Source organism: Uranotaenia lowii, chromosome 3, assembly GCF_029784155.1.
Source record: "Uranotaenia lowii strain MFRU-FL chromosome 3, ASM2978415v1, whole genome shotgun sequence".
Taxonomy (NCBI): Eukaryota; Metazoa; Arthropoda; class Insecta; order Diptera; family Culicidae; genus Uranotaenia; species Uranotaenia lowii.
In genome coordinates, this window is record NC_073693.1 from 308,661,477 (window position 1) to 308,684,449 (window position 22,973).

At 32.5% G+C, this 22,973-nt stretch overlaps 2 protein-coding genes across 3 annotated transcripts in view; both read right to left on the bottom strand.

The window, feature by feature from the left end:
* LOC129753710 (mucin-2-like) overlaps nucleotides 1-11,042 on the bottom strand; it is a 159,214-nt gene extending 148,172 nt beyond the window's left edge. Inside the window, exons 1-2 of the mRNA XM_055749555.1 lie at nucleotides 11,001-11,042; nucleotides 10,296-10,767 (exon numbers count right to left, since the gene is read on the bottom strand). Coding sequence (XP_055605530.1) covers nucleotides 10,296-10,767; nucleotides 11,001-11,042 — 514 coding nt within the window. The remainder of the gene's footprint in view (nucleotides 1-10,295; nucleotides 10,768-11,000) is intronic.
* Nucleotides 1-22,973, bottom strand: part of LOC129756339 (location of vulva defective 1) — a 760,372-nt gene that overhangs the window by 476,640 nt on the left and 260,759 nt on the right. The window lies entirely within an intron of this gene.

Genomic DNA, 22,973 nt, shown 5'->3' on the forward strand with positions numbered 1-22,973 from the left:
AAAAAAAAATGAAAAAAATAGTTTGCCGGTTTCATCAATTTTTTTTTATGAAATAAAACTGGATTAAAAAATCTTTCTTAAGTAATGTCAGAAGTACTTGTCTTTCAAATTTAAAAAAAATGTAGAATTTAACTTTTTTAAATCATTTCTCATCATCATCAAAAAAAATTTTAATCTTTAATAGAATAAAGAAGGCATAGTAATCAAATTCAGAATCTTTTTTTTCTTTCATGTAGAATTGTTAGTTCATCAGTTTATCAATGATTGATTTAACTTAGAACTGATACATTTTCAAACTTTTAAACTCCGTATCACCACAACGAGATGTGATAGGCGGCATCAGACAAAAGCTTCAAGTTCTGTACGCCAAAATCTACAAAATCCATGATTAAAACATAAAGCCACCCAAATTCTGTCTCTTGAGTTATTATTTATACTCTACCACAAAGTTAATGTAATAGTGAAACGTTTTTTTTTGTTGAAAAAAAAATATTTCTAGAATGTTAAAAACTAATTTTTAACATCATTGTGATATATTTTATTTTATGAAAAGCACAGTGATTAAGATTTTGTTTGTTAATTTAATTTCTCGACCTTATCGGTGAAAGTTATGATATTTTAATAAAACGTTTAAAAATTATCAAAAATTAGAGGCGGATGGAAAGTTTGAAGAAATGAATAGATATTGAAAATGAGCGAATATAATTTTATCATAAGCATTTTAATTATATGTCATCAATATTTCCTTACGGAACCAATTTTCATTTTCATAATCTTGAAATGATCTTACGAAAAGAGCATTACTTTTACTGATAAGGCCGATAAATTGAATCAACATTTTATTAAAATTTTCAATACAATTACCCAAACTTTATTGATACGTTTATTTATTTTTTAATGAATTAAACGAAATTTAAAGATTTATTTATAAGTTTGTCTTTGTATTTAAACTCTAAATTTTGTTTTTTGAAAACCAAACTTCTTGGAAGAATATAAATCTTAATTGTTTTAAAAGAAAAACTTAGTTTCTTGCTTTTGTCATTTCCAGGGCTCAAATAACTGCGAAAAAATATTCATTGCTAGAAATTTTAAACTATAACTGCGCTTGAAAATTTACAAACGTTTAATTTATTCATCTTTATTTTAATCCATCATGAATTTTCAATTAATCTATAAACCAGTGAAGATGAATTGAAAATTGTTGTATTTTAAATTTACAAATTAATTATTGAAAATTCAATGAATTATGAATTTTTAGCCTTTTATTTTGATAACTGGGAAAAATTGAACATTAAAAGAGGAATTTATTTCGGACTTTGATCGCTAGCACTCTTGAAATAAAATTTAATATTTTCTTTTTAAAATTAAATTCAATAATCATCTACTAGTTTTGAAAAGCTTTCCCTAAACCCAAAATAAACATTGTTTTGCTAATTGATAATTCACATTTAAAATTCTTATTCACATTGTGATTTCATAGAGAAATTTTTCAGGAACTCTTCAATCGAAAATCAAGAAAAGAAATGTTATTTAATATCAATAATGATAAAATTCTTTTTTTTTTTTAATTTGCTCAACTATGTTTTGTATTTCTGTGGACTGGGTTTTTTTCTGTCCGAAGCATCAAATCCTGGATTTATTCGATCATTTAATTCTCATTCGTATTCTGGTGTTTCATATTTTCGTTTTCGTGAATTGGGCTCAAAATTCAGTGCGAAGTTCAATTTATGTGCATTTTAATCTGAGAAATTTGCGAATGAACAAAAGGTTCGAAAATCAGCGACCTTCTAAAATTCGTCGAAAATTGTGTGTTTCATATTTTGACATTCTAAAAAGGCAAAAAAGTGCCAAATTACGTCTACTTTCCAAAATTTATTTGGTGTTACTTAAAAAATTTCGACGGTTCATTGATTGAAAAGTACAGTTTTTTACACCACTTTCATGATCTTAAAAAAATTCAAAGAAATATATCCTTAAATGCAACGTATAGCTTCAAACTTCAGCTTATTGGACACTTAGTGATTTTTTTTTGAGCATTCCGTAGCTAGTCTTTTTTCCGAAGCATATTTTTTCGGATTTTTTTCTTAGACCTTGAATAACGGAAAAATGCAGTTTTTCAGGTAAATATTTGAGTAAAATATTGTGGAGGAATGTTAAATTGGCATTTAACATCTGATTAGGGAGTTTTATTCCTGGGCTTCCAGTGTGCATCCATAAAAAATTAATGATTCAATTCATGGAGGGTCCTCACAGAAATAGTATTATATGGATGAACCCAAATAAAGTTACAAGCCGCCACGCTTAAAATAGTGTCATATTGACACTCAAGAGCGGATTAAGGTTAAGTCAAAATCGGAGTCGTTCAGATCGTTCTGAAATTTGGCATGTGAACTTCTGGTAATCTAATAATTAGTTTTAAGTAGGAGCGAGTGACATTTACCATGCTTAATAGACCGCTGCAAGCTTTGTATGAAAATTTCAAATTCTTAAATTTTTACACCTCCCATAACTTTTTTTGGTTGGTTTTGCTGCCAGAAATTGCAATAAAATTTTTAGAAGCGATCCATCCAGTCCTGAATTAGCGCAACGAGTTTTTATTTTGTATAGAAATTTGTATGGGAAAACAAAATTTTTCATTCAAAAATCGCCAGAGATGTTCTGAAAGTTCCAAAAAATATAACTTTAGATGAAAAATGATCCTTGATTCTTGCATTACATTTCATGTCAACAAAGCACCAACCTAAATTGTACTTCAGAAAAGATATTCAATGTTATATAAAATTTTTGTTTTCGAAATTCATTTATTTAATTATATCGTTTTTGACTGCTTGTTTCAAAGCTGGTAAAACAGTAGGATGGAAATAAAAAATCTCAAAAAACATTTTTGCATTGCCAAAGAATTTATCGATTAATGAAGCCTTTGCAAAAACAATTCATGCAATTATCAACAGCTCTAGCAAGCAAAGTCTGCCATTTTTTAATACTTTTCAATGGATTCAGATTTTTTTATTTTGAAATGAATATAACTTTTTTCATGAAATTCTTAGGTGCTTGTCATGTAAGCAAAAAATGAAGCTTAAGAAAATCAAAACCAAAAATTAAAGACCGATTTCATTTCAAGCTTATTTGAATTTTCTGGAAGATTTAATGTGCAAGAATTTCTTCTTCCATACAAATTTTCATACAAAATTAGAACGCGTTGCGCTAACTCGGCTTGTGATATAGCTCAGTTGGCAAGTCTGTTGTCTCCTGAGCCGATGTCCGCGAGTTCGAGCCCAAGAGTAAACATCGAACACAGTTGTACCGGATGAGTTTTTCAATAACAATCCGCCAACTGTAACGTTGATAAAGTCGCGAATGCCATAAAGATGGTAAAACGACTATAATCGAAACAAAAAAAAAAAAAAAAAAAGTTGCGCTAACTCAGGAATTGACCAAATCATCTCAAATTTGGTGATCCAAAAGGCATCAACAAACCATATGGGAGCAAAAAGTCATTTTTTGCAGCGGTTTAATACTTAATTCTTCCTATACTATTATAAGTACACCAAAGTTTGTTCAATTATTCAAAAATGGAAAAATTACTGTTATGGTAAAGTAACCATAACTGCTTAAACTTTTCAACCGATTTTGATAAATAACCACTTGAAATCTTCGTTCTGAATTGATATTGAAAGCCAATAGAAAATAACATTTTTTGCATGTTACTTTTGAGTTTAAAACTTCTACTGAAACAAATTTTTTCTGAAAAAAATGCATTTTTTTAAATATTTTCCATAATAAAGTCACTAATATCAACAATACTATTGATCATAAGCAAAAATAAAGTTGATATTATCGATTCCAAACTTATCCAGCTTTAATATGCAAAAAAGAGATTTGAAATGTATATTCATATTCATGTACATTCCGAGATATTTAAATCTTAGTACAAGTACTTTTTTAATTTTTCCATAATTTCATATTTGAAGCACAACTCAAAAACGGTTCTTCTGGGATATTTTTGAATTTCATTTTCGGATTCAGCGCCCAATTTCACATTAATAGTGATCTTTTGTTTGGTTAGTTCAAAAATGCTGCAAACTAGTGTAATTATTTCAAATGCTCTAACGGTTCTCGATTTGAACTTATTCGTGTTGAATTTTAAGAACAAAATAATCAATGGATTAGAAAAGATGTAATTTGCAGAGAGGCTTACGCAACACAATTTAAAACTAAAATTCGAGAAAAACCCTAGAATGGAAAATAAACACACTAAACTGCTATTTCCGTAGAACAAACAACGCGATGAAGAGTATTCAAATATCATCCACTGACATCAGCTTTGATTTATTAGTAGAGAGAGGAGGATTGGAGCAATTTAATCTCCTAATAAGTTCATCAAACTCTCCATCCATCTAACGTCGTCATGCGTCAAAACTTCGATGTATCATTTTCTGGCTGATCGCAAATCTCTTCTAAAGGCACTCAGAACATGACGTAAAGCTGCTAGGAAAGGCAGCTGGAAGCTTATTATGCGCGGGCGTACTTCACACCATTAGAAGAGATTTGTTTGAAGGTACTTGATCCACCACAGCTCGAGAAGATCACTTCACAAGAACTTCTCCCGACTTTACTTCAATCACATACCCACACTTATGAATTCCTCCTCTTTGAGTACATCCAACATTTTTTCATTTTTATTATTTTTTTTTTTTTCAAAGTGGAGGTGTAGCCATAAAACTGAGGAGGTGTCAAACAACCGTTAGTGTAGCTAATTTGTAACCCGGCTGGTGGTGTGGCCTCAATTCAATTCCGGGGAAAGATTCTGATGCTGTGTCCGTTGATCTTCCCTTTGAAGATTCTCTCCCCTCCAAAACTCCAAAAAGTACTTCTCAGGTACGAGGGGGATCCCGAAATTGCCGGATCTCCTTATTCTCAGCCTCCAACTTCGCTACCTTATGAGTCAACCTCTTCAATTCAATGGGATGTCCGAGAATGAATAAATGACTTCTACTTCTTAAGTCGGTGACCGACTCGGTGCGTTCTGCTGTCAGAATTTCCGACCGGTTGTCGAGATTTTTTTTTCGTTTCAAAAAGCGGCCGGTTGATGATTCAAGAAGCCACCTCTTGAGGATGATCTGATGCGCGGTGTGCGTTGTGGGGCATAAATAATTGTTCTGATATTCTTTTCGCAACAAGACGTGTTTCGTATCCCCCTGGGGGGGTTTTTCATGGCAAGCCCCCCAGAGCTGACTGCAAATAAGCCTACATTAAATCATCGGAGAATAACCCGGATATTTCGTGCTGTGTGTCGCCGATTGAGTACAAACGCGCTGGGGTGATGCGTCGTTCCTGGGGCTCTGACCTTAATCGTGTTTTACGGAACTCCTTGATAATTTTTTTTTTCAGCATTCTAAGGCAATCCGCTGCAACTTATTAATGACTCTGAGCATGATAACAGATGGCACATTTTTCATGGACAGTTATTACAATCAGCAAAAAAGACTCTGGACCAAAATTTTTAAACTATCTATCTCTGTCCTAACAAGACGATGACAATCAGATCAATTTTACCTTTTGTGAAAAAAATTATCGTAAAAACAGCTTATCTATGAAATATTTTTTCTATAACACACAAAAAGAGAATCATCAATTTAATTTCCCAGGTTCGAATTCTTCGTCACACAGTAGTGTAAAAGCCAGAAAAGCTAGCAGAAAGTCGGTTTTTGAAGCGGTCAAAATTATCTATCCATATATTTTATCGAATTCTTTGTCAGGCTACATGGAACCGTGAAAGTGATAGTCGTATGTTTTCTCATTTAGGGATTCTCAAACAAAAAAACTTTGAAATGTTTGAATATTGTAGAGAAATGAATCCAACTTAGATGAAATTTCAGGGACTAGATAAAAGAAAATTGATGTTGAAAAACATGCGAAAAAAATTCGCCTTGTCTCCCGGTAGGACTTGAACCCACGTCTTGCGCCTCTCCGGGGACCATGTATTAACATTCTACTACAGGAGATCAACCTGGCGTATGAATATTATACTGGTTGAGTGTCGATGTCTATCGGAATGAAGGGAATAGTTCTCCCATGTGATCATAATCATTTTTCTTGGTCTATTTCTATTCCCATCATTTCATCTTACGGTAGTTGGAATCAAGTTTGGACATTTTTAAGCACGGCAAGATTTGCATTGCCTTCTCATATCCTGCAAGGGTTGTCAGTTATGATGAGAGGCTCCAAATCTTGATTTGAATTCTTGTGATTGTTTTTTTGCACTCGCTCACAGTTTTTCAAAATCATAGTAACAAGGGAATCAAATCCCTTCGAAAGAAATTGAAGCGAGCACCAAAATCGATCAAAGCAAGTTTGCTCATGCTCACACGTCATCACAACTGGTCGTGATGGTCAGTGAGCGGATTTTTTTCGAGCTTGATTTGGATTCAAAAAAAAAATCCTGGTGAGCGTGATCAAAAAAAAAAATCAAATCAACTCGATTTTTGATCAACAATTTCAAATGGGCTTCCGTCGCATGCCTTGATTCGCATGCCTTGATAATGAAAGAAGCATCATATGGTTCTTATATGTTTGAATATGAGTTCATTTTATATAGTTTTGATGCTAATGCTTATGCCATTAAGGGCGATCTTAAGGCCAGAACAGGTTACGTATAGATTGCAAGAATTATCCTGTGCATTTGTAGTTAGGACCACATATTTTTTCAATATAGATGTGCGAATATAAACTCATCTCGCATACAAAAGATTAATGAATTCCTGCTAAGCTTCGACTAAGACTTTCGACATGTAGTGTCGGATTTAGTTTTTAGGAGCCTTAGGTTAATGTTCAACCTTTGTAAATTTAAACTAGTTAATAAACCGTTTCTGATTTCAATATCTAAAGGAGCTAAAAACCTTTCAAATAGCACTAAATTTAAAAGTTCCTAAAAAATCACGCTGAGTCTAAATGCTCTATAACAAAAAGGGGAGGGTGGGTAATCATGGGACAGTTTTTTTCTTTGCTTCATATCTTCTTTTATAAAGGAAAATGAAAAAGATAAATGGTATGTATTTTTTACATTTCTAACGAATCATTAGGGATTTTTTTCAAATTTTTAAGTAAATTATTTCTCCTGAGTTCAGACTGTTTTAAAGAAAGGTTGGGGGAATCATATGCCATAAAATTCAAACTGACCAAATAAAATGAAAAATTTATGAGTTGACCCGAAACAGTAAATTTAATGATTAATAAGGCTTGTAATTTCAGGTAAGGGAATTAAAAATGAGTTGTGTATGATTGAATAGATTCAAAAACAGGGCTCACAAACATTTTGGCAAAATTTCATAGATAAGATTTATATTCGTCTCTTTTGCATTGAATAAAATGGACAGAGTATTTTTCATAACTCTTCATTCGGCATAGGAAATCTTTACAGATAAGATACATATATTTTAAGTTATTACACTAAGGTCTTTTTTACACGCTTTGATTTTGCTCAGTTTTACTAACACGGCTTCCCTTTACGCGGTTTTTTGCCATGGATATGATTCTTCTACACGGCTTTCGCGAATCAACACGTTTTTTGAGCGAAAATATTCCAAGTCCTATACGTTAACGATGGAATCCATACTGCGTAATAAAACCTTAGTGTAATGTGTATAAAATACGTGTGGCCCAAAAAAACCCCTCCCCCCTTCTTACTGGTTGCTTTTGATTGATTAATTGATAATTTATGAAAAATTCCATTTCCATGTGAAAGAGCAACACAAAACTAAGATAATAAGCATATGAGCATATTTTTTATATGAACTTTACAATCCCCACCGCAATTTGCGGGTGTTTGTTTAGTTATGGAAGTAGTTTTTTGTTCTAGCTAAATAAAAGAAGCATATTTATTATGTATACATAAGTCAACAACATATAGAGATAAATGCTCACGTAAAGCGAGGACGATGACAGTTAGATTGAGATTTTCATCTTAACACACAGCTGAGATATTTAGAGTTCTCCACATTTCCCCATGGCCCACATTACTCCACTCTCCCCTATTGATTATTGAAATATAATTACTTTGAATATTTTAGTCCATCATATTCATAGTTAATTTTCAAAAACTCAGATTTTCGCACAGCTATTGGTAATTCTGAAACCGAAATTAAATTTATCCTAAGATTAATCCGTAAAGCTATATAAAATGCAGTCTCAAAATTTTCGATTTTTTTTAGGTAAATTCCAAAACCCAAAATTAGATAAAATTAAGATAAGAATCAGAAACCACAATCGAAATTCAAATTATTGACTAAGGATACAAAAGGAAAATTGAGATTAAAGCTAGAATTCCAAATCAAAAATCAAGTTCAAAATTCTACGGAGAGTTAAAAACAAAATTCAAAAGGCTTTTCAAACAAAAGCAACTAATAGAAGCTTATCACATCAGAATTCAAAATTACATTCAGAAAAAACATAGAATAAATTAAATTCATAAACAGTAATTATGAGAAATATTACATTGGGAATCAACATGAATGTTGTTTAAAATCTCTAAGGCTACAATTTAATTGCATAATGATATTTAGAAAAATAATTGATTCTTTCTCGAGATTAACATGCAAGGAGAAAAACGCAAAATTAGAAAATTTACTGGATTTTATTAACTAAAAGAACAACTAGGATTTGTAATTTATGGTTTCATTCACAACTGTCACACAAAGTCATCAGTAATTGAATCTACCAGCAACAACCGAGAAACCAATTGAAAATGTGCCAACGGACTCTTTACCCAAGAAAAGAATGATCCACTATACACAAGCCACTCATCCTCCGATCCAACAATGGAAATGAATAGTGATCCGAGTAAAAATAAAAAGACCCCCATTTTCAACTCAGCCACTGTCTCGCATAACAAGAAGATCCAAACCAAACCCAAACCTTTCCCCTTCTCTAATCCTAAAAAATACAACCTTAGGTTTAAAAAATAGAATAGAAATTCTGCTGACCATCGGCCCGAAATACTTTGTATAAAGTGATGAGCCTAATAAAATTATTTTTAAACTAAAAAAAACAGCAATTTTCTTAAAATTTTATCGATTCTCAGTTGAAATCATAAAAAAAAAACTTACAAATAACTTAAATTGATTGATATTTGAATTAACATGAAAAAAAACCATTGCCTAAGAAGGATTTATTCGACGCGAAACCATCAAGCAAAGACAATGTTCGATTCGAGCTTCTTCATACTGCATCATCATCATGATACCTCAGAAGACACGTGGATTCTAAATACACGATTTTAGATCCATGATTTAAAAATCAAGCAGCCGATGACCGTTTTGAAATTCTGATCACGGTCATGATTTTTTTTTAAAATAAAATCAAGCTCACTAGGATTCAAATCAGCTCACCAATCACGGGGGAAAAAATCCGCTCACCAGTCAATCAGGTGATCTGATTTGTTTTGATTTTTATTTTTTTCTGTGAGCGAGTTGCTAGATGGTGAGCATGATGAAGTTTTCGAAGTGATCAAAATGTGTTGATTGAATCCGACCGGGCTACTACACATGATTCAAATTTGAGCGATTTTTTCTTAAATGATTGGATTTTTTGCAGCCTTGTGAGAAATGATGCGTTTGCCGTATTTGGATATCCAGCCAATTTCGGTGTTTGGCACCGCCTTATTTCTATTTTCAAACTGCGACCCAGAGATGGGTCTTGACTCAAACATTCAGTCAGCGAAACTTTTATTTTGTAGAGAAATGAATCCAACTTAGATGAAATTTCAGGAACTAGACATGTTTGAATATTGTTTGGAAATTTCACATAGATTTGCTTACATTGAATGCTAATTATGAAAATACTAATATCACAAATGAATTTTGGTTAGAAATAATTTTCATATTGAAAGGCATATTTCACCCCTAATGAAATGAATAAAAGTTTTTTTTTTTTTTGATAAAGTCGACATTCTTTATATGTATTTTTTTAAAAGCGAAAAAATTAAAAGGTTTTCAATTTTCAACAAGAGTTTAAAAAAAAACTACATAACACCATTCAAATTGTATGTTAGATAGATTCCCACATGTAATTTTCTGCTATTTTTGGATGGTTTTGTAAGACTGGCTGTTAGCCAATCGGCAGATTTACGATGAACCCCTAATAATCCCTAGGGTCGGCAAGCTTACACAAAACTAAGTTGCAGGGAAATTCGGGAGAGCTAAAGAAAACTCCTCAGACAAAGTTCGGTACCGTTTAACGATGCAGTTTTGATCACCCACCACTTTCTTAACTTAGCTAGCTAACCTTATTCCGTTTACTGATTCCTTCCTTGACGTCGAGCTCGGGTTCGGTGAGGTCGGCTTGGAAGCTGGTTGGCTCTAGCGGGTCGCGTTGTTGTACCCGGTCCCACCTTGAGTGCTGAACCGGGCACTGATGGTCCTTGGACGGCAAGCAAGCGGCGTGGATGCTGAGTACCTGACCCCACCTTGGGTGCTGAATCAGGTACGAGGGTAAGTAGCACCGGCGGCGGTCGGTCGATGTTATCGGTGGCGCACGAGGTTCTTCGACGATGAACGGAGCGCGTGGCGACGTCGTACCTGGCCCCACCTTGGGTGCTGAATCAGGTACGGAATTGAGTAACACCGACGGCGGTCGGTTGAGGTGGTAGAGCGCTGTGGCGCTCTCAGGGCTCGGATGATTAAAAATCAATCCGAAACAGCGGGGTCCTGGATTTCCAATCAAAAGCGACTCGAGATTGGCTTTTCCTTCTGCTGGTGGTGATTCCTGTTCCTTTAGGAATCTTGTTGAACAAATCACCACAGTTAAAATTTAATCAAATATTTATGATCCCTCAGAATATTTTTGGGATCGGTTTGGTTAGTTCGCGAACTGAAAGCAGAGTCAATGGTCGCTTTCTTTTTTCCCAGTTTTGATCCCATTGCCGTTCATTGCCCCCGTCCCGCGCTCATTTTCGCTTCGCCCTATCGCTCGCTTCGCCTCTTCGCTTGAAGACTACGGCTCACATCTCTGCACTGCGCTCTGTTGGTGGGTTGTTGAACGACCATCTTTCGCCCGGTCGTTCGTCTGGTTAGCGTGGCTTGGTGAACTGCTTCACCAAGGAGAATCCCTTAACCCCCACAAACAACACTGCAACATTTATTTAATTTAAAACTACAGCAAGATCACCGCAGCCTCCTTCGACTGACTAGCAACGCTTACAGTTTCGAAGAGTAGATGCACTTTTTTCTTTTTTATTAGGGTTATTTTATCATTCGGGTCTATGCACTTTTTGCTTCAAATTGGATTTTCAAGCAATGAATCTTTCGAATCACGAATTGTTTTGATATCTAACTGGAGCCCAAATTCAGTTTCCATGAAAATCCATTTAAAAAACTTCCAATCATTTTTAAAAGCAACAACAAATGAATTTTTGAGTAATTTTTTTATCAGGAATACCTTACAAAACATGGTTCAATCGCAGTTTCTCAAAATGTACTTCTGAAATATGATCAAATCATAGAACTTATTTGCTGATCAAGATTCTTGAAAACCAATAGAAGTATTAAAAATAATTATAAAATTTAATGGTTCAATTTGAAGATTTCAAAAATCGACAAAAATATAAAATAAATTGATAAAATATGAGAATATATATAGCATAAAGGGTCTTTTTCTCGAGTAAAATTGAAATGCAGTGTTTTATGCTCAAAACAATCATTTGTTTAATGGATTGTTATTTGAGAAAAAAAAACTGTTCCATACCTTAATTTCAAAGTTTTGATCAACATTTGCGAAACTGTTATGATATTTTCATCTAACATAAAGTTTCAATATTGACTTGTAGGAATGAATACTGTGATAAAAATTTAAAAAGGATTCAGCTTCAGATTTGACTTTTTTTAAATTTTATTTATGGTAAATTTTAATACCTGGAAACCTTTTCTTATGAATTTAGTTGTAAAATAGCTTGAATCGAGAAATTATTATTCAAATTAATGTGAAGAAAGAAATCAAGTCAATAAGTTCTGAAAGTCAATTCCGAAACTATGAGATTCAAAATTTGGAAAGTTATTTTAGATCAATTCCAAGTCTTTCATCAAGAGAAACCCCTTATCATTTTTAAGAATTCAAAATTTAAAATCAGAAACCTGTATACGTGTTGCCGCATCTTTGGTCACTTCCTTGCCCCCACCGAATCATCCATCAGACACCGATGGAAAAGTTGCGATCTTTTGACAGGCGGAGCGTGATTGAGCTGCTAGATAGGACCGAAAGTTGCTTCGTCATATTCTCGTGATGGATTTTGATAATCGGTGAATTCTCAAGTATAATTTCATATAAACTATTTTTCTTTAAGGGGGGGGTAGGGTCAAACACTTTCAAAAAATCGATTTTTTTATTTTTTTATTTTCTTATTGTAAAACATTTCAAGAATGTTGTGTCAAATTTTCAAGTCAATTGAATCAAAACTGTAGAAGTTATAGGCCTTTATCTCCTCCTATCTAATACTGCAAGAAAGCAAGAGCAGAAACTTCAAACGCGTTTTTCTCGAAAGAACATTTTCAAAGTCCGTGGACATCGTCATTTGAAAACTACTTATCCGATTCTTTTCAAATTTGGAACATATTTTCTACATATAAAATACCAGACCCCAACGTTTTTCTTTTTTGATTTTTTTACTTTGGGGAGATTTTAGAGGTGAAAAATGGCGGATTTTTAAGAGAAAAATCGTAGTTTTTACTTCAAACAGCCACAAAAATTTCATAAAAATATTTTTAAGTTAAATAAAAACGTTGGGGTCCAGAAAAACATCTATTAAAAATTTTTTGCTCTGATTTTTTGACTTCAGATGATTCTGTGCTGAGATACAGTGTCCACCGCAAATCCTGTTTTCTTAAAGGCATCCTCGAAAATGCTCCGTCACCGGCTCATTTTTCAATATATTTCTACGCAAAAATTTCTAAATGTTCTTTTAACAATGCTTTGTATAATGCAAAAAATTTGAATACATTTGTTTGAACGATAGCTCTAGAAAAAAATCGTGAAAATGGTGTTTTTTTATACCCGTTAGACCCTACCCCCCCCTTAACTATTTGGACTAATTCCGTTCGGATCGTATGATCGATATACCATCTTATATTGTTGAGGTAATCAAATTTGGAGGTTAAACAATGTGAGTTCTTCCTAAAATACTGAATTGTAAAATTAAATTAAAAAATTGAATAACTAGCTTTCAGCTACACCAATTAACAACGTTGCTGCTAAACGAACAACCTCAACAATACGTTTTTATCAAAGTTCATCAAATTCAAATTTTACTTAGCATAGTTCTTCATATTTAAAATAAACTTTTAAAAAATACATTCTCTACTTCTATCAATCTGATTCCATATCACATTTCAAATCTAAAAAGATAACATTTGTCCACAAATGAGTAGATAATTATTTGATATAGATATATGATGAAAAAATTAATAATTTATTTTACAAAATTCTATGGAAAACAACTAATCAAGTAAATATTAATTGGACAACAGTTACATATTTCTTAATCTACTTTCATACCATTGCATTGATTTAAAATAAAAACATTTAATTTTCAAGTTAGATTGAACTTCTCAAGCATTTTTCTATAGAAAAATGTTGTTTCATATGTTACACAATGACAAGACTAAAACTGTATTTCATAGATTAACAATGTTTTATTTCTGAGCCCCGAATGTTTTATCTAGACTATATATGAAATGAAATTTTGAACTTTGCCCTACAAAGTTTTGAATTTTTTTGTTTCAATTTAAAATTTTATGTAAAAGTGACAAGGAAATAAGGTTCCATAAAATTTGTTGATGGAATTAACTCAAGTTGTATTTTAAGTAGATAAACAGATGAGGAGTGTAGGTAGGTGCAAAACTTTGATAAAAAATAAACCACAAAAATTTCTAATCCACCTAATTAAAGGACCTCGAATGAAAAAAACTGAAATGAGAATGAGTTAATCTAAAATAAATTTTTCCAGCGAAACATAGATAAATTAAGCTTGCCAGATTGCCCGGTTTTATCCGGGTTTGCCCGGATATTTGATGCAAAATTTCGAGAAAATCCGGTCCGGCCCGGTTGCCCGGATATCGTGAAAAAAGTCCGGATATTGCCCGGATTTTTTTACAATTTTCACAAAGAAACCCAAAAAAAATCAAAGTTTTTGAGTAAGTTTCAGCAAAATCGATTAACGGTATGGAAATTTTCAACGGTTGTTTCAAATAATTTCGCTGATTTACTTTCATAAACCTTTAAATATTTAAGTTTTCCAAAAAGTTTTTGGAAGTCTGCAATTACATTAATAAAATATTAATTTCATATTTTTTTGCATTTTTTCTTTGCTTTTATGTATAATAACACCTAAGTTTTGCCCGGTTTTTGCCCGGTTTTTGGATTTGAAAAATTGAAATCCATGCCCAGATTTTGCCAGGTTTTTATGAAAAAATGCCCGGAATTGCTAGGCCCGGGTGGGAGTGAAAAAAAATCTGGCAACCTTAAGATAAATACTTTATATTGAATTTTCGATGGACACATTGAAATGTTTTCGAAAAATTTAGACAGAAAACCTTTTTTTCAATTTTCTCAATAATATTTCAATATTACGTCATTGAAATATATGTATAATATAAACATATAAAATTAAAAATATCAAAATATTCTATCTGAAAGCAAAACACATTTTTCATTGTACTGCAGAACATTGGAAAGTTGTTTTATCTTCTCTTTCTTATATTTGAAGAAAAGTTGGACTTGACATGGTTGAAAGCGAAACGGAGTTCGGAGTGGGATCATCAAATTTCAAAAATCAAATTAACTCTTTTTGATATTTACTGGATTCTATTTGAAACGATTTTTTTTTTACAATTTTTTTAAAACGATTTTCTCAAAAAAAAAAAAGACAATTTTCGAAAATGTCAAAACCATGTTCTAGACAATCCTGCTTTTTTCCCTCACCACTTCTGGGTGGTCAATTCATTCGGATCGGAATGACCACTTGGAGACTCCACGGAACAACCGTAGCAAAAAAAAGTATGCAAAATAAATAAATCTTTGAGCTTCCCGATTTCACTCAAATCACTGATTTATGTTTTATGGTTGTTTTGAACTTTTTTTTAAACAATATCTTTTTTCACACGTGCACAACAATCGTTAAAAAAGTATATAGTGTACATATATTTTATGTGAACCCGAGCAAAGCCGGGTAAAATCAGCTAGTATTGAATATTTTTAAGTTTCAAGTAGCTTTTCTGCAGATAATATCAACTGCAGCCATAGAAGAAACAAATCGGCATCGAATTTTGAATAGGGCTAATGCGCCAACATCACAGTTTCGAGAAAAACGCGTTCAAAGTTTGACAACTCCATTAGCGTAGAGCAAAAAAAAATTTTTTGGTTTTCTCGAAAACTAAATATTATTCAGATAATTGTGTACTATCCAAATCAAATGTACATATCCAACCGTATTTTTTGACCCAGCTAGTAACTCCATTTGGTTACATTTGGCGCATTCGCCGTTTTCAGAATTCACTACCGAAATGTTTCTTTGTTTTCTGTCAGGGATGCGGGTATGACAGAGATGATCTGAAAGGAAATCCTGTTACCTTTTCTTACTTAAATCTTAATCTTTTTGCAATCTTTAACAAAGTTATTCACTAATAGAAATTTCAAAATGTCAGGTTTGAAAAATCTTCTTAAGCATTATCATAAAACGATAAAGAAGAAGAAAACAACAAAAAACCCTTCAAATTTCTTCAGATCTATTGCGATTTCACACAAAAATTTCTGTTGAAACTTACGGTTTCCTCCGGCGTCCGGATTAGCAGCAGACTTCTGCTGGCACGAGCAGAACCAAAACATTGTTTGTTTTGGTTCCTCTTGCTATGTCCAATTCGCAATCGAGAACAATAGATCAATGATTGCTGATGACAGGTGATGGTGATAAACGCGGGTTCGTGGTAACACAACAGTGTTGCCAGATATTCTGGGTAAAAGTATCAAAGTACTCATTGAGAATCAAAGTACTCATTGAGAAATGAGTACTTGCCCGGTTAGGGAATATGAGTAGTAAAAAGTGACAAATAGCTTTCGCTAATGTAATGTTTATGGACTTAATGAACAAACCTAAATAAAGATAACTCTATTCCATCACTGAAACCTGGGTTTTCAACAATTTCGATCGTCAATCAGTAATTTCGCTCTAAGATTTCGTACTTTTTCTCTCACCTCCATATTCGTACGACTCTTGAAAACGACAAAAACTTACAGCGGGATGATTGAAAACCAAACAAAACTACAAATTTTACAATCAAAGCAATCAAGTTATGATAAAAAAAAAACAATTATGCCGTTTTCGTTTTCCTCCACTAGCGCGGGGCAAAACTTTTTCTGAATAAACGAACAGAATCGTTACCCGGGACGATGCAAAATATGGTTGCTATACTCACCCTTATGTTTACCCACAACACTGACAACTTTTACAGGGTGCAACCGCCTGCTTGAGGTTCAAAACTTGGGCAAAACTAGTGGACTTCTGAATTAATAACCGAACATAATAACAGCAGTTAGGGCAAAACTCGTGGGTAACTAGGTTGCCACTGCCAATAAACGAAAACACTATTAGATTGAAACAGAAACTTCGCATCGTTTGACATGTTCAGGTAATGTTTTATATAGTTTATAAATTTTGTATTCAATAATGATTTATTTTCTAGCTGAAACGAAGGAAACGGTAAACATAGATTCAGGAAGTTGTGAGATCCTACGAAAATCGTGTTGTGGTAAGCCGATAAATAAAATGTAATTAATGATCAAATTTTCAAGAACTTAGAAAAAATAGCAGCGTTGTCGACGTTGACAAATGATTCCTTCGCATCGAACATCCCCGGAACAAAAAGTGATGTTGTTTAAAATATGGCGCCTAAGAGCAAGTTCACTGATGTTGGGAAAAAGTGGAAAAAGTTTTGTCACTTTTAGCACATTTTGAAAATTTTGCCATGCAAAAACATTTTCAAAATCTGTGGCCTTCAAATTTTTTAACAACACATGTTGAAGTTTCGCATGCTGTGATGCAAAAATAGCAATCTTTTTATCACATACGGCTGAAATAGAAACAGTGCTGTAAAAAAATACAACGTCCAAAGATCTTGAAAACAATTTTGCATGGTAAAGTTTTCAAAATGTCAAAATTTCTACCACTTTTTCCCAACGCCGGTGAACTTGCTTTAAGAAATAGAAGGTTATCAAAAAATGAAATTTATAATATCAAAAAGACTTATCTTTTTATTTATTTTGATCAGTAAAACATTGAAAATTACCAATAAATCCTTTCTAACTCCTAATTCACACAGCTCATTAAAGTTTTCATTGGTTCTAGTCTGATATTGAGCCAGCTTAACGTAGCTTTCGAAAATTTGAAATACAGACTTCGTTAAGTTGTGATGTGTGATGTGATGTGTGTAAACAAATAATTCAAAAACTGCGATTATCATCCACGTCAAAAATCCTTAACTTATCCTATCTTAAAAATCATCCAATTCAGATGAAATATTTCGAATTTACTGCCTTTTTTAAATGGAAGATTCTAAGTGCATATGACAATCCCTTGAGACATTTTATGTTCATAGCAAAATGTTTGTGTTACGAGTGTTGTAGGGACTTAAAAAAAAATAAGGATTAACTGACCAAGTTGAGGGTCATTTTCTCCGAACCTTCTTGCTCTTTCCACACGTACGAGGCCCCGTCATTATCCCATTATAAACATTAATTTATTCTAGGTCAGCTCGTTTGCCATTCAGCTTAACCACTTCCTCGCTAATTTACGACATTGTTTTACAATCATGTATAGTGGGCAATTGAACGATGAACTACCTTTGGCGTGTGAGTACGGGAAGGCAAAAAAAAGCACAATTTCAAGTTCCCGAGAATTCTGATTCCCAATCGTCTCGTTCTTTGCCTATCTTTGCTAGATCTTAAGGCGGTTCTTCAGAACGAAACGATGACAGTTAATACCATCTCGAAGCACGTCCTACAACAACAAGTCTGGAATAATTTAATCGCTTCCCAACCAACAAACATTTATTGCACTTTCGTGGAGCCCCTTTTCTTCTTTTTCCCTTAGGTTGAAGATGGAAGAAGTCCAATGGGCAATTTTGTTCGATTGGTTATAAACCAGAAGTTATTGAGTACCTTGCGCCAGAATTCCTGTAGCCAAGAGCGAAATTAAACACTAGAGACTAGAACTAAGATCATCACCACATGTGGAGGCCAGTGTATACAATCCAATCCAATCCAGTCCAATCCAAAGGAAGGCTTGGCGTGTTTATTTATGATGATCGTTAAACTGAAACGTTCTTTTAAGTGGCTGATTGTGGGTTTTTGATGAGCGGAGTTGGACTCATTTTTCACTCGATGGTCTTCAATTTGTTGCAACACGGAGCCCTCATTCTACGAGGTCATGAACTTTTTGCTGATTAAGTTGTTCTCCAGATAAGTAGATATTTTTCTGGAAGTATTTTTCTGGAAATATTTTTCTATGCCTGATTTGCATACGATTACAAAAAAAAACCAATAGAAACAAGAGAAATATACAAAATTTAAGAAGCAGAAGCTTTTTTTTGCCTATGTTTCAATGACTGATTTTGTAAGATTTTGTCGTTCTGAATTCAAATATTTGTTAGATTTGGTCTATCACCTTGAGTTAGATTTCATATAACTGATAAACTACTAAACCTTCATGAAAACCTAAAAGCTGATTCTTAATTAAAATTTTTGTAACCTTCATAAAATCCAGGAAACAGAACTTGCCTAGATAATCTTCTCATTGGATGATAGAAATACATTACTGAATACTAAATTTTCTTAGATTATACTCATTTCAGGGTTCTCGTTCCCTATCATCAATATCTAAATTGAATTTCTTTTCTCATACTTTGCATTATGTATCTAGTTAAGGATTCGCGATTTTCAGTTCACATCAACATTAGAAAATACTTTAAATGGTATTTTGAAATTTTTATACAAATTTGGTTTTGCTTTTCATTCTAAATTTTATCCATAATTCTTGAAACTCATACGTATTGAAATAATTATTTTCCGAAATGAACAAAACACAGTATTAAAACTATGGTTTTTTAGAATTCGGGCTGTGATAAACGCGTGTATTTTGAAATCTATTCGCGTGATCGAAAAACGTGAGCATTGTGTTGAGTCTCCCTATACTCATTATCTTTGGGTTAAAAAAAATTCAGAAAAAAATCAACAGTTTATGAGTCTTTTAGTCGATAATGACAGATTTCCGAGGTTATTGTGCAAAAATATTTTAACCATGTCCTTATTCGTAGTAAATTTCTCGAAAACACGTAAACTTAGACATCTGAAAAAATAGGCAAGGTAGTCATTTTCATTACCAATACTACGCTGCCAAAATTTTTCATATCCGAACTCTAGGAATGTAGTTATCACCAAGATAAAATGTGTGGACTCTAAATGATCTAAGCTTCAGACATCATCCTAAGTTTTTGTTTAATATTCAGATCCGAAGTTCTTAAGCTAAGAAAACTCACAAAACTCCATTAAATAAAAAAAAAACTAGATTTTTAATTGAGGGCTCTGAAACAAATTTCCATTCTTGGCTCATATCGAAATATTGACCTGGAATCAAAATTCAGAAATAGTATTTTTTTACATTTCAAAAATCGTATTGAAACTCAGAAAAAGTTCCTTAATTCAAATTTCATAATAAGTAATGTTGATAATTTTAACTCATTGAGCTTACACTAAGGTTTTTTTTACGCGAATGAATTTCGTCGTTAACGTATAGGACTTGGAATATTTTCGCTCAAAAAACGTGGTGATTCGCGAGAGCCGTGTAGGAGAATCATATCCATGGCAATAAAAACACGTAAAAAGAAGCCGTGTTAGTAAAACTGAGCAAAATCAAACCGCGTAAAAAAAGACCTTAGTGTAATCTGATTTTTAAATATTGATACTGCATCTGAATTCTGAACCTGAATTCTGAAACTGACAAAAACATCCACAGGATTTTATTTAAGGAATTCGTTTTTAAGAAAAGTATTTGCGGATAAAGAAGCATGTAATTACCGTAAAAATGATCAAAGTATTATTGCAAATTTATAAAGAGCTAAATTTCAAAATTAAACTTGAATTTGGATCGAGATTGCAAGTATAAGGTTTCAACCGCAAAACTTTAATCAATCAATTTTACTGTTGAAAATTTAAATTGTTTTCATTTATGGTAAAATGTAAAATCTTTGCTCCAGAATTAGGTAGATTTCTGGTAGAACAGGTTTTTTTACAAATCAAAGGCTTTCTTGTAAAAACTTATTCAAAATCAATCAAATTAGCCAAATTGATGTGCTTTTAGAGCAACTTCAAAGATTTTAACAATTTATGAAAATAAGTTCTCTAATTGGTTACTCAATTATTCCTTATATAAGTCTAGTCAACCACTTTACAAATTTTTGGATGAATTTAAACATTTCTATGTAATATATAAAACTCAAAAAATTAAAAAGAACTTAAAAATGGTAAATTAAAAAATAATAACAAATAATTCATGCATTTTTGTCGCAAATATATAATAGAAATAAAATAAGTCAACAAAACACTCGAAACTTCAATTCAAGACTTCAAGACAATTCAATAACTTTATTTCTCAAAACTCAAAATTACTTCCAAAAACATCAACAGATTTTAATCGTATTTAAAGCTTCCAAAAATAGTTGATGATTATTTTGATAAAACGTATTTTAATACGTTTTTGGTATGGAAAAAAATCGATTTGATTTTTTTTTAATTTACAAATATTTAAGATTATTCAATTGATAGAAAGAGTTGAAACAGTTTTATATCAAGTGAGTGAGAATTTTTCAAACTTTGGGTGAGAAAGTAACATAAATTTTTTTTCTTTGGCTTCTGCTATCCCAAATTGAAAATCAAAGCCAAGCTTCCTGGTTGCAGAAAATGACAGAGTGAGTTGCTACCATTCTGTGAAAAAAACTTTTAAAGCTTATTGAGACTACCAAGTGTATAATTTTTTTTGTAATTTTATACATTTGCGCAAATTACAAGCAACTTTACTGCTCATTGAGAATGGAAAACCATCTTCTGAGAATAGGAATGATAAAACTACAAGAAAAAAATAAAACATTGGCTCATGACTTCAGCTAGTGAGAGATTTTGAACCAGTGTTCGATTTATCTCAACCATAGCCAAAAGTACATTTTATGTACTGTTTTTGCTGTAAAAAAATGGAAATGAGGTCTTACTCTGTATTTCAAACTTTAAAGGTCAATGTAAAATCATTCGAAGCAATTAAATCATAAATTGACTCAAAGAAAGAAATTCTGAAGAAAGTACAGAACAAAATTATATCAACTTTATCTCCAAAAGGAAAAAACACGAAAAAGTGGTCAACAATGGAGCGGTTTAAATTTAACACAGCCTTTTTGGAAACGCTAAAAATCACGCTTTAGTTGGATCATCACAATAGGATATAAAAATTATTCTCTCTGAAATTTAGTGGTGTTCTCGGATTTTGCCGATGTGAAGGCAAGGTTGCAGAAATCACAGAAAAATCTTCAATTGCATAGAATTTTAAGGAAATTTTGATCTTAGAATCTGTGTCACAGAGCATATTTCAAAGAGTTTAAAAATTATGCACGATTTATCAAAATTCAAATGTTAATGTCAATCTACATCGCGGACTATAATCTTTGAAAGTATGATAAAATTGGTAATCCAAAATGATTTTGCTCAGGTAAAATGTAAAAAAGACGCCATTTGACATGACTTTTGAATAGTATAAATGAAACAAGCATCACAGAAAACCGTCACAGAATTTTGAGTAAAATCACATAAAGTCAGAATTTTAAACGTCAAAACACAGAATATTTTATGGCATCCTTGTGAGGAGGGTGTGTCGTTTTTTAACCTTTTTTTCGAAATTCAAAAACTTAGAAGCTAAAAAAGTTTACTTTTTGGTCAAAACGATCAAAAAGGTTTTGCAGATTTTTAACATGAGATTTACATGGGTACCCGCATTTTGATATGAAATTTTGTATGGTAAAAGTGAAATTTTTTTTCGGAGAATGATCCTTTTTCCATTTTTTTTTATATTTTTTTTCACGAAATTCAAATGAAACTTTAATACATGGAGCTCACTGGAAAATTCACTGGCTTCAGTTTTGCCGAAGACGAAGCGAGAAAAAAGTTATAACACTCCAAATAGAGCTTTTTGTCATGGAAAAAAATAACCACACTGACAGATTTTCCGTCCAATTTTCTGAAATATTACTTTAACAAGAAACTTATTGATTTAAGTGTATTTAAATTTCTGATGAAATGATTTTTATTAAATTCCTTATCATTTACATATGCAAAGTTAAAGTTACCAAATATTTAGAGTCACCAGATGCCATGGTTTTGCAAAAAAATAAAGTAAAATTGGGTGGAGCTGTGATTTTTAAATGTTCAATTAACGTTTAGAATGTATTTTGGGCATTTCACATCGTGCTGCTTGATGGGCTTGATCAAATTCATGCTTTTTTTTAAACGATTAGCCTTTTATGAGGCCTGCGACACCATCTTCACCAGCCGCTCGATACCTTGGCATATTTTATCAGGCTGCAACAATTAAATTAAAAAATCCAAGTCCAAGAAACAATCATGAAAAGATCAGCATTCTTCGTTTTCTTGAATCAATTCTTGTGAACGATGTTATGCTCTTTCGGAAAAAGTAAGACGGTTTTGCTTAAAATCAAATTTAAAATGTGCGAAAAAAAAAACAAAATGTCCCTACACGCTCGTTTTTATTTAACCATACATGGTTGAAATTAACCATATTTCACCTTTTTCCGCGCTATGTATTTCTATGACTTCTCTATGAGAACCAATAAAAATGACTTATGGGGGAGAAGTTCGAATTTGATTATTTTTCAACC